General features: G+C 42.2%; 1 protein-coding gene across 1 annotated transcript in view; it reads right to left on the reverse strand.

The window, feature by feature from the left end:
- PIGL (phosphatidylinositol glycan anchor biosynthesis class L) overlaps positions 1–13,733 on the reverse strand; it is a 420,271-nt gene that overhangs the window by 144,442 nt on the left and 262,096 nt on the right. The window contains exon 3 of the mRNA XM_053706111.1: positions 12,394–12,484. Within this exon, the coding sequence (XP_053562086.1) occupies positions 12,394–12,484 (91 nt within the window). The remainder of the gene's footprint in view (positions 1–12,393; positions 12,485–13,733) is intronic.

Here is a 13,733-nt window from a genome sequence, read left to right on the forward strand (position 1 = left end):
CCATTTTACACAATTTCTCTGGGACTACAATGGTGTCACAGTCATCCAGAGTCGCTAAAACCTCCCTGAGCAACACGCGGAGGTGTTCAAGCTTAAATTCAAATGCTGTCATATCAGAGTCAGACTGAAGTAACGCCTTAGCAAAAAGGAAGTGGATAGAAGATCCACTGACAGAATGCAGCTAGCACTCTATGCCTAGGCTGAAAAGGCGTACGATCCGGTTATAGTTAAAACATAACATAATACACTGAAGTAACGCCTTCCCTGAATCAGAAATGTCACCCACAGATAGAAGCTCTCCTGCTTCGGCTTCAGTACATTGTGAGGGTATATCAGACATAGCTACTAAAGCGTCAGAAAGCTCTGTATTTGTTCTAGCCCCAGAGCTGTCTCGCTTTCCTTGTAACCCTGGCAGTTTGGACAATACTTCTGTGAGGGTATGATTCATAACTGCCGCCATGTCTTGTAAGGTAAACGCATTGGACGCGCCAGATGTACTTGGCGTCACTTGCGCGGGAGATATAGGTTCTGACACGTGGGGAGAGCTAGATGGCATAACCTCCCTTTTGTCAGTCTGAGAAACCTCTGGTGATAAATCTTTAAAAGCCATAATATGGTCTTTATAACATATAGAAAGGTCAGTGCATTTGGTACACATTCTAAGAGGGTGTTCCACAATGGCTTCTAAACATAATGAACAAGGAGTTTCCTCTATGTCAGTCATGTTTAACAGACTAGTAATGAGACCAGCAAGCTTGGAAAACACTTTAATAAAGGTGAAAAAGCAATTAAACAAAAACGGTACTGTACCTTTAAGAGAAAAAAACTACCACATAAACTGCAAAACAGTGTTAAAAAGTAGTAAACTCTACAAAATTTTTACAGTGTGTATAAGAGACTAAAGCAGCATTGCGCCCACTTGCAAATGGATGATTAACCCCTTAGGCCCCAAACCGGATTAGAAAAACGGTAAAACCGTTAAAAAACAGTCAAACACACTGCCACAGCTCTGCTGTGGCTCCTACCTGCCCTTAAACACGATTTTTGCAGGAACAAAACCCTCTATAGTGGTCCTAGATGCCAGAGGACTCCTTTAGGGAAGCTGCATGTCTCAGTCTGTATCAACTGCGCATAAAGTGCGCGAAAATAGGCCCCTCCCACCATGCACTCAAAGTCAGAGGGCCTTAAAAAAGTACTCCTAGCAGAAATCTAACAAGCCATGTGGAAAACTAGGCCCCAAATAAAGATTTATCACCCTGAGAGAAAAAACGTTTTTTCTGTAAGTTATGCAAACGTTTTTACACTAAGTAATATGAGAGTTAACATGAATATTACCCTTATCTTGTAAGCATGATCCCAGTTGTTGTTAAATCACTGTATCAGGCTTACCTTAAATATACCAGGCACTGTCAGCATTTTCTAGACCTTATCATCTCTCTAGAAAAAAATATACTGAACATACCTCAAAGCAGGTGATCTGCAAACCGTCCCCCCAACTGAAGTTTTCTTTCCATACTCTTCAGTTATGTGTGAGAACAGCAATGGACCTTAGTTACAAACCGCTAAGATCATCAGCCTCCAGGCAGATTCTTCTTCCAATTTCTGCCTGAGAGTAAAACAGTACAACGCCGGTACCGTTTAAAAATAACAAACTCTTGATTGAAGGTAAAAACTACACTAAGTCACCACATATCTCTTGATACTTCCTCTCTTGTCGATAGCTGCAAGAGAATGACTGGGGGTGGCAGTTAGGGGAGGAGCTATATAGACAGCTCTGCTGTGGGTGTCCTCTTGCAGCTTCCTGTTGGGAAGGAGAATATCCCACAAGTAATGGATGAACCCGTGGACTGGATACACCTTTACAAGAGAAATTCATAGACACTCACAAGGTTGCTGAGGAGCCTCGTTAGGTGGGATTATATTCTAAATTCAATGACCATCACTTAACCCCTTGTTTCTCAGCCTGTGGTGCATTTACCTCTGGTGCTGCCTGGAGCATTAGCAAGGGGTGCCCAGTTTGCCCTTTCGTTATTTTCTGCCCTGATAAAGCTAAGGTAAACATTCAATATAGCAGAGAAATGTGTTTGCCAGTTTTACCCCCATGTACCCTTAACAGGCCAGGCTCTAATTCCCTGGCTGCATGGGCTATCCAGCTGTCCAATGGGCTGGAGTTGAAAACCACTAATATAAAGTGTTGCACAGGAAAACTGCCAGGTAAAGTGTTAGACATGTGCTAGATATAGGGCCACAGTGAAATAGCGCTAGGAAGATATGCCATGGTGAAATGTGCCAGGTAAAGTGATCTATACCCAAGTTTGTCACAATGAAATGAGTCTGACAAGCTGTATATATGATGAAGATAGGGGCAAACATGTGGTAACATAAATATCCCTTCACTCGTCATATTCTTTTTAAGTAAATGACACAATATTAAAAAGATATAAATGTGTTGTGTGTGTTGTCTCTATAAGTTGCTTTCTTTAGAATGTGTTGCTCTAATACTCCCTGCATTTGTATTCAGTAAAACTAGATTTTAAAATGAATTCCGGAACCAGAAAAAAATATATCTGATACCAAATTGTTACATTCTGGGGTATATACAATTGCCCCTTATATGTTTAACCCAATAACATTTATGTGTTGCCGTTTGCGATAGTTAGGGCACAAATGTATGTCTGTAGGGGTACTTGCTACAAAAAGGTTAAGAAACACTGAATTTAGCTTTCTTTCCAGTGTTTCATTGGTGGGCAATTCTGCCTTTCACATCTATAGTTGCCTGGGGTGCCCAGTACCTGATATCTCACTTATCAAAGTCTGTTTCATAGTAAAAATAAACAAAAAACTCTAAGCAGTGGGTTATACTTTATCGAAACCATTGCAATATGTATTGGTCATCAATTTACCTTTTAATTCTCTTTTTAACTTCATTTATGAAGGGTGAATTACTTCCTGTCACAGCCACACAAGAGGGCTGTGGCCTCTACAGGAAGGCAAAGGAGCAGCTTTTCCTTTTTAATGCTGCCATGAAACATCTGCTCTATCTGCAGTCAGTGTATTGCCCATGCTCAGTAGTGGACTTTTGCTGCAAAAATCATGTGAAAGTATAACTTATGTTCTGTTATCTAGCTGTAGATAATTTCTAAGTGCTCATTTAGCAACAAAACAAGTTTGCTATTTTTATTTAACACAATCTTTTTATGTTTATTTAAAGTTAACATATTTTTACTAAAGATGCATATCCCTTTAAGAAACACATTTGCTAAATTGATTTGCAATGTTTGTAATTGTAAAATATTTGCATGCTTGTTTTGTCATAGTAAATTGCTGCTGCATGTGCATTCTATTGAACCTACGTAGATATGCTCAACAAGGGATACCAAGAAAACTAAATAAATTTGATAAAGCTAGCAAGTTGGTAAGTTGTTTAAAACGGCTTGTACTGTGTGAATCATTAAAGTGTAATTCTAACTATCATATGTCCCTTTAACTGCTTATAAACTTGTTAAAGTACAAACATTTACAGTATTTGATTATTCTATTTTCATTGTTATTGAATTCTTGTTCATATGGTATTTCTAGTCATTCTTTATTTTGTGAAAATATATATATTTACTGTATATGTATATATATATATATATATATATATATATATATATATATATATATATATATATACACACACAGATATACATACACACACACAATCATAAACACACACAAAGACATACATAGACATATACACAAAAGAAAAAATGAAGTCATATAATGTCATTTTGCTGAATATTTTGTTGTTTAGAATGTTTCAGTTAAAACAGAGCTGGCCAACTGGTGGCCATCTGTGCTTGTCTTTAAGGCCCCAGGAAAATCTAGAATAAAAAAACTAAATTTATGCTTACCTGATAAATTTATTTATTTCTTGACACGGTGAGTCCACGGATCATCATCAATTAATGTTGGGAATATCACTCCTGGCCAGCAGGAGGAGGCAAAGAGCACCACAGCAAAGCTTCCCTTTCCACAAACCCCAGTCATTTGACCAAGGGAAAGGAGAGAAAGGAAATAACACAAGGTGCAGAGGTGCCTGAGGTTTATATACCAAAAAAACTGTCTGAAAAACAGGGTGGGCCATGGACTCACCGTGTCAAGAAATAAATCCATTTATCAGGTAAGCATAAATGTAGTTTTCTTTCTTATAACACGGTGAGTCCACGGATCATCATCAATTACTGTTGGGAATCAATACCCAAGCTAGAGGACACAGATGATAAGGGAGGGACAAGACAGGCAACCTAAACAGAAGGCACCACTGCTTGAAGAACCTTTCTCCCAAAAGAAGCCTCAGCCAAGGCAAAGGTATTGAATTTATAGAATTTGGAAAAAGTATGCAAAGATGACCAAATTGCAGCCTTGCAAATCTTTTCCACAGAAGCTTCATTTTTGAAAGCCCAGGAAGAAGAGACAGCCCTCATGGAATGAGCTGTGATTCTCTCAGGAGGTTGCTGTCCAGCAGTCTCATAGGCCAAACGAATAACACTCTTCAGCCAAAAGGAAATAGAAGTAGCCGTAGCTTTCTGACCCTTGCCTTTCCCAGAGAAACAGAGCAGCAGACTGACAAAAGTCCTTAGTCTCCTGTAGATAAAATTTCAGTGCACGCACAATATCTGGGTTATGCAAAAAACGTTCCTTATGAGAAGAAGGGTTAGGACACAAAGAAGGAACAACGATTTCCTGATTAATATTCTTGAACAAAACAACTTTAGGTAGGAAACCCAACTTAGTACGCAAAACCACCTTATCAGAATGAAAGATAAGATAAAGGGAATCACACTGAAGCGCCGAGAATTCTGAAACTCTCCAAGCAGAGGAAATAGCAACAAAAAACAAAACTTTCCAAGATAACAACTTAATATTTAAGGAATGCAAAGACTCAAACTGAGCCTGCTGTAAGACCTTAAGAACAAGATTAAGACTCCAGGGAGGAGTAACAGGTTTAAATACAGGCCGGATTCTGACCAAGGCCTGACAAAACGATTGAACGTCTGGCACATCTGCCAGACGCTTATGCAACAGAATAGACAATGCCGAAATCTGACACTTCAGAGTACTAACCGACAAACCCTTCTCCAGACCGTCCTGGAAAAAAGACAAAATCCTAAGAATCCTGACTCTACTCCAAGAGTATCCTTTGGATTCACACCAATACAGATATTTACGCCATATCTTATGGTAAATCCTATGAGTCACATGCTTACGAGCCTGGATCAAGGTCTCAATGAACGACTCTGAAAACCCATGCTTAGATAAAATTAAGCGTTCAATCTCCAAGCAGTCAGCTTCAGAGAAATGAGATTTGGATGAAGGAAGGGACCCTGAAGTAGAAGGTCCTTCCTCAGAGGAAGTCTCCAAGGTGGAAAGGATGACATTTCCACTAGGTCTGCATACCAGATCCTGCGAGGCCACGCCAGAGCTATGAGAATTACTGATGCCCTCTCCTGCTTGATCCGAGCAATGACTCTAGGAAGGAGAGCGAACGGAGGAAACAGGTATGCTAGACTGAAATTCCAAGGAACCGCCAGAGCATCTATCAGGACTGCCTGTGGATCCCTTGACCTCGAGCCGTACCTCGAGAGCTTGGCATTCTGCAGAGAAGCCATGAGATCCAGTTCTGGCTGTCACCATTTGAGATTCAAACTGGAAAACACCTCCGGATGGAGTTCCCACTCCCAGGATGAAAAGTCTGTCTGCTCAGAAAATCCACTTCCCAATTGTCCACTTCTGGGATGTGGATCGCAGAAAGACAGCAGTTGTGGGTCTCTGCCCACTGAATAATTTGGGCCACCTCTGTCAAGGCCAAGGAACTCCGAGTTCCCCCCTGATGGTTGATGTACGCCACCGATGTTATGTTGTCCCACTGGAACCTGATAAACCGGGTTAAAGTTAACTGAGGCCAGCAGAGCATTGAAGATCACTCTCAGCTCTAGAATGTTTATGGGGAGATCCGACGCCTCCCGAGTCCATAGGCCCTGAGCCTTCAATGAACCCCAGACTGTTACACAACCCAGAAGGCTGGCATCTGTGGTCACAATCACCCAGGAGGGTCTGCGGAAGCAAGTTCCCAGGGAGAGATGTTCCTGAGAAAAACACCACAGAAGAGAGTCCTTTGTCGCCTGATACAGATCTATCCGGGGCAACAGATCTGTATAGTCCCCATTCCATTGTCTGAGCATGCATAACGGCAGAGGTCTGAGATGGAACTGAGTGAACGTAATGATGTCCATGGAAGCCACTATCAGACCAATTACTTCCATACATTGAGCCACTGACGGCTGAGGAGAGGACTGAAGGGAGAGGCAGGAGTAAAAAATCTTTGTTTTCTGACCTCCGTCAGAAATATCTTCATTGATAGGGAGTCTATTATGGTCCCCAAGAACACTACCCTTGTAGCTGGAATAAGAGAACTTTTTCCTAGATTCACCTTCCATCCGTGGGAGCGAAGAAAAGACAAGAGAAGATCTCCATATGAGTGTTTGCTTGTTGAAAAGACGGGGCCTGAACCAGAATGTCATTCAGATATGGCGCCACTGCAATGCCCAGAGACCGAATCACTGCCAAAAGACCACCCAGAACCTTTGAGAAAATTCTGGGGGCTGTGGCATGGTCAAATAGAAGAGTCACAAAATGAAAGTGATTGTCCAAGAAGGTGAATCTCAGAAAATTGTAATGATCCTTGTGAATGGGAACATGAAGGTGCGCATCCTTTAGGTCTATGGCTGTCATGAACTGACCCTCTTGGACTAAGGGAAGAATAGAACGAATAGTCTCCATCTTGAAGGATGGTACTCTGAGGAACTTGTTTAGACACTTCAGGTCTAAGATTGGCCTGAAAGTGCTCTCCTTTTTTGGAACTACAAACAGATTTGAGTAAAATCCTAGACCCTGTTCCTGTGGAGGAACTGGAACTATTACTCCCAAAGCTGCAAGGTCCTTGACACAATGTAAGAACGCCTCTCTTTTTATCAGGTCTACAGATAATCTGGAGAGAAGGAACCTGCATCTGGGAGGAAAGGTCTTGAATTGTATCCTGTACCCCTAGGAGACGATGTCCACCACCCAGGGATTAGGAATATCTCTTATCCAGGCTTGAGAGAAAAGAGAAAGTCTGCCCTCTACTAGATCCGCTCCCGGATCGGGGGCCGATCCTTCATGCTGACTTGGAGTCAGCTACGGGTTTCTTAGAATGATTCCTCTTGTTCCAAGACTGGTTAGGCTTCCAGGAAGACTTGGCTAGATCTTGCTTGGAGGAGGGAGAGGAGGGTATAATTCTAAAGCTACGAAAGGAACGAAAATTACTCTGCCGTCCTTTCTGCTTATTCTTTTTATCTTGAGGAAGAAAAGATCTCTTCCCTCCTGTAATATCTGAGATAACCAGGCCGAAACAAAGTCTTACCCTTGTAGGGGGTTGTCAAAAGTTTGGACTTAGATGAAACATCCGCAGACCAGGACTTCAACCATAAGGCTCTGCGAGCTAGTACCGCAAAAACGGATATTTTTGCCCCCAGTTTAATGACTTGTAGGAAAGCATCCATAATAAAGGAATTGGCTAACTTAAGGGCCTTAATCCTGTTCTGGATCTCCTCAAGAGGAGTATCTGTCTGAATAGAATCAGACAATACATCAAACCAGTAAGCTGCAGCGCTGGTGACAGTGGCAATACACACCACATGCTGCCATTGGAGACCCTGGTGAATGTACATTTTCTCTAACAATGCCTCCAGATTCTTATCCATTGGATCCTTAAAAGAACAACTATCCTCTATGGGAATAGTTGTCCTCTTAGCCAAAGTGGAAATCGCCCCTTCCACCTTAGGAACCGTTTGCCAAGACTCCTTAATAGAGTCGGCTATTGGAAACATTTTCTTGAAAATTGGAGATGGAGAAAACGGAATACCAGGTCTCTCCCATTCTCGCGCAATAATCTCTGTAGCACGCTCTGGTACAGGGAAAACCTCCACAGCGGAGGGAAGATCAAAGTACTTGTTCAGCTTACTAGATTTCTTAGGGTTGACTACGACAGTCGTATCGGAGTCGTCCAAGGTAGCCAAAACCTCCTTAAGTAACATGCGAAGGTGTTCTAGCTTAAATCGGAAGGATACAACTTCAGAATCAGAAGAAGAAATTATACTGTCTGAGCCTGAGATTTCACCCTCAGACGCTACCGAAGTCTCCTCTTCCTCTGACTTTTGGGAAGGAGCATCATGGATAGCCACAACTTGATCAGAAACCTTACATACTGATTCCTTAAGTTTCCTTTACGCTTTCCCTGTAGCATGGGAAAAGCGGACAATGCCTCAGATACCGCAGAGGATACCTGGGTAGCAATATCCTGCAAAGAAAATACTACCAGATTGTGAGCGGAAACGCAGGGCACTGCATGTGGAGAATGAAAAGATTGTGACGCTTGAGGAGAAAGCTGTGGCATATCTGATACAGTAGACACCTGAACAGCATCCGCCTTAGCTAATGGTGGCTCATGGTCAAAAATGTTATCTCTGTAACTCAAAGTTCTCTCAATGCATGAGGAACAAAATGGTACTGGAGGTTCCATTTGGGAATCAAAGCACAGCTTGCATGAAACAACTTGTAAAGCCTCTTCTATCTTTGCCTCTTAATCCACAAGATTAGGATCGGGATCCGAAAACAGAGAAGAAAACTTCTCCTATTACAGTGCAAAAGCACCTAAATAACAACTGAAGACAAAGTCCTCAAGTCAAAAGGAACTCAGAATATCAAGATATTCAGAAGCCAAAATACGTGCTACAGGCCCAGATAGAAAAAGCTTGCATCAAGCACACGTAATAGCCATACCAGGATGACTTGTAAACAAAAATATTTGCAAAGCAAGTAAAGAGCAGCTGAAGTAGATTTGATAAAAATACACTTCCCAGTAATGGGAATCAAATCTGAGTTGTCAAAAGACCTAAGATGTTGCTCTAACTATTATACCAGATCAGAGCACCAACCCCACCTTCAAACTGTGAAACATCCACTGAGCAGTGGACAGATAACAGGCTATCCACAAGTCACCAAGCAACTTGCGTAACCTGAACATAGAGAAGCTTCGAAACCTCAAAGAGACGCACCATACCTCAATACCTGAGGACAAACCCCACATCCCAGATTCTGCTGCCAACACCAGACCAGCCCAGCGACAGGCAGATCTGACAAGCAGGGGAACAAAAAGACCCCAATCTCCGGCCCAGAAAAGGGCAGATAGGGACGGACCTAGCCACCCCAAAAGAGCTCGGGTGCCAACCCAAATAGGTCCCTCAATTAGGAACTCCCAAGAGATCCTCATAGAGATGAATGGAGAAATGCAGTAGATCGCCATAAGACCCAGCATGATACTAATGACTGTCTCAACATGGAGACTTCAATCTCCACAGATGGAACAGAACAACCCACTATAGGGTAAAATACTCATTCCAATCGTCTGCCCACAAGACAGGACAGCCAACCTCCCAAGAGAGGAAATTCCACCGCCTAAAGGAGAACACAACTACCCCCGCAAGGGGGAGAGCATAGAGAACAACAGCGCACAAGCCCCAAACAGGAAGCCCTAGCCTGACGAAAACAAAAGTTGAATGAAAATCATCCAGACCCCAAAACACAGGAGAACTCCCAATGAAGGAGAGCACCCATCCTTCAAAGGACAGGACAGACCAAAAGGAGCATATCCAAAAACACAAAGAGATCCTGTCCAAGCTTGCAAGCAGCCCTACTAACTAGTCCATAAGTCATGGCAAATGTTCCCTGGAAAAACTGGAACGCACTGACCCAGCCACAGGATCATAAGGTTCCGGACATCCGGAACGATCCAAGACAAAAACTATAGGCCCAAGCCCAGAATGTGTGGAACCAACCACACCCCAGGGAACACAAATACCCCATCTGAAAACAGACCTTACAGGCGAATGACCAGACTAACCCGGAAAACCAGAGTCACTCGAGAACACCCCTTGCCAGAGTCCAGCACTCCAAAAGGAGCTAGAGCACAACATAGTTGCTACAAGACTCTAGAGCCGAGAAGGCGTGCAGAAAAACACCAAGACCGCCAAGACCAAGGGAAAACATTGAGGACCAAGTTGTCCAAAGAAGGAGTAGAACAAGGCTAGAGCAACCACAAGGCCATGCAGTGTGCCCCTAAACGTCTCCATAAGCACTTTAGAGTACGTAACCAGAGGAACCCACCTAAGGAAAAAGAATGCAAGGCACCCCAACTCCGGTAGAAAAACCCCTAAGCAAAGCTTGGAGAATAAGACAACACAGCCTATCGTCCCTGATAGGAAAAAGATTAACTCCCAAAAACAGGAAAAGGCCACAGGCCCCCCAAAATGCAGCTAAAGCGCTAGGATAACAAACAAGTCCGGAAGTCCCAAAGAAGAGAACGACAAAGGAAGAAGTCCAAAAACTGATGGCAAGGAGGCCCTAAATCCTCTAAACCTTCACCCACGCGGGAAGGAACACTCTAAGTCCCGACTGACATCGGAAACAACTGAGTGTGTCGCAGCAAAACTCCACCGAATCCCAGACGACCAGCTCAAAAGGCTAATGAGGACTGAAGCAATCCTCCACGCCACACAAACCCTTAGGTCCTTCTAGAATGCTCAGCAGAACTTGTAAATTAAAAACAAGAATAATAATAATGTGAAGCACTCAGCGCCTTAACCGGATGAGCCAGGTGCCACGAGTCTGAAGGATCTGAACCCAAGCAGGACTAGCTGGCAACAACAATATCAGACTCCTCCATAACTAGGATATTGAATACAAAAGAGTGGACTAAAAAATCTATACGGCACCTGACACCCACAATGGCTGGGGCCCTTACCACCTCCTATGAACCAGACACCAGCAGACCATAATTTCTCCGTCGCCACACGGTCAGGAATGCGGAAATGGAGCCCAAAAACGTGACCACGCCCGGTCACCAGGTGAACGTATAGTCCAAATAAAGCGTGCCCGAAATAACACTACACATAAGCAGGTTGAATCATATATCAAACATGATTAAAAAAAACCCTGTTCAATAACCCCCCTTAGGAGATATTAACCCTTGATTTCAAGATAAAAAAGGTGCCTCACTGAGGCACTGTGTTATAAGTCCCGTGAGGTGGTAGCTCCTCTGGAAAACATCTGTAAAACAGTACATTTCATGAAGAAAGTAAAATGAAACGATCTTACTGGAATCTATGCCGTGGAACAGGAACACGGCCCTTGAAGTGTGACAGATAGTAGCATCGCTTCCGCCATGGACTTGAGAGAAGAAAGCAGGCAGCGAAACATGTCAATGCTGATTGCTTATGGAGCTGTTAATATGAGTCGGGATGGTTTCGTAGAAAGACTCTCCCTGCATCTCCGGACTCTAACTTTCATCCATGCTTTCACTGAAAGGCTGACAGAACTACTTAAAACTCCAGTCCCATGCCGAAGAGTACTCCCCTCCATAAGAGACTAATCTAAAACACTTCTCTGCCAACCTCCAGGGACAAAAGGCAAAGAATGACCGGGGGGTGAGGGAACTGGGAGGGTATTTAAGCCTTTGGCTGGGGTGTCTTTGCCTCCTCCTGGTGGCCAGGTTCTGAATTCCCAAAAGTAATGAATGCAGCTGTGGACTCTTTCCATTTATGAAGAAAATATTTATTTGAGTCCCTTAAGGCTTCTAAAAAATTGACCTCATATGTTAAGAAGTTGGCCATAACTGATTTAAAAAGATGGGCACTGACAATGTTCCATGTAATTTACTCTAAAGACATGTCACTGATATCATGTGTAATCATTAATGAGACCACTAAAGAATATCTGAAAGGGTCAGGGTTATATTTAGAATGATGACTTGTGGTGTTAACATAAGTTTTGGCCTGTGGTAAAATTGATGGTAAAGTGATAAACATGTTGTATTATACAGACACACATACAATAATTATTCTCCAATATTTCTCTCCATTATCTCCACAAGTGCACATCTGCTACAGGAGGAGGAATATTGCTGTTGTCTTGTAAAATGTTCCTCCATTTTGGATAACTAGAATACCTAGTACAGGGAAGTATGAATCTAGATAGAATGCAAAGCAGCATCACATGGTATCCCTGAGGCCAATCATGAGTTCAATTAACAACTCAATATTCTGTAGTATTAAACAGAAAGATGGTTATACAAACGCATATGCCCAGTGGGCACTTGAACGTTATGTGTAACTTTGTGTAACATTTTTAATTGTCATTATAACCAATTGCCTTGCATTATATCACACAAACATTCCACCTACTGCAAATTCATGGCAGACTAATATTAATAAAAAATAATTAAATGTCCCTATGCATTTAAAAATGACTTACCAGGTCAATATTCTTCTCTTTAATATGGCTCAGAATAAGTGAGGAAAGGAGGTTCCTATCCCACTGCACTTTTGGATTGTCAGGTAGATCTCTGGGGGGGAGAAGAAAAGCACATTCATTACACTATAGGTCATGTAAGCAACGTTGAAAGTTGTTTAAAATTGCATATTTAATCCAAATCCTGAAACTTTAATGTCTCTTTAAGATTTTTTATTATTATTTTTATTTATTTATTTTATTTTTGCAGGAATATGAGAATATTTTGCTGGCTGAACACAATTAGATGGCTTATCTACCCTGTCTATTATGATAAAAAGATGGCTTTCAAAGTCGAAAAGACATTCTTATACATATCTTGAATTACTTTACTTTTGCAAACATACAACGTACCAGTAAGGTTACACCTTTTAAAGCTGTGTATCTTGAGGTCTCAACCTGCCTTCCAGGGATACTGCTATGAGCAATACATAACTTTTTGAGCTTAGAGGCACATTATACATTAGCTTTTTCTTTGCATACATTTTTTGTAGATGATCCATTTATATAGCCCATACAGTTTTGTTTTAAAAAATAATAGTTTTGCTTATTTTAACCCCTTGAGTGCTAACGACGGCTCTGAGCCGTAGCAGAGTTTCTCACTCAGGTGCTAACGACGGCTCAGAGCCGTCGCTAGCACTCTCCCACCTTGAGGGAGATCTGGGGGCTCCCACCCGCTCCTACCCCGGCGATCGTGCCTGTAGAGTGACAGGCATCGCCGGGGCTTCCCGTTTTGCGTGGTGACGTCACGCGTAATGACGTGATGACGCACAACTTTATGTAAACAAAAGACAATGGACAATATAGGGAAAGGGGGCATGCTGCTTAGAAGCCTGTATCTCAGGCATCTAAGCAGCTACAGACCCCCAAGACCCACCTTTGGAAAGGTAATCGCCTAACCTTTCCAATGGTATAAGTCTTGGGGATCTGAAATGAAAAGAAAAAAAAAGAAAAAAAAATAAAATAAATTAAAAATGTAAAATTAAAAAACCCTCAAATGTGCTTAGGACCCAGGTGGGAAAGTGCTTAGCACTCAAAGGGTTAAAATAACATTGCTCTGATTTTCAGACTCCTAACCAAGCCTCAAAGGTTTAGGAGAATACTGACGTATACCCACTCCAGCTTGCTCCTGTTTGTGTAAAGGGTCTTTTCATATGCAAAGGAGGGGGGAGGGGGAGTAACTGATATTTCCCACTTGCAGTGGGTGTTCCAGCTACCTTTTAAACAAAGCTAAACTGGAAGCTTCTAAGTAAGTTTTTAAACAGTTTTATACTGGATTTTTATATCAGCATCTGTGCATATTA

Source organism: Bombina bombina, chromosome 3 (assembly GCF_027579735.1).
Source record: "Bombina bombina isolate aBomBom1 chromosome 3, aBomBom1.pri, whole genome shotgun sequence".
In the NCBI taxonomy this organism is placed as follows: domain Eukaryota; kingdom Metazoa; phylum Chordata; class Amphibia; order Anura; family Bombinatoridae; genus Bombina; species Bombina bombina.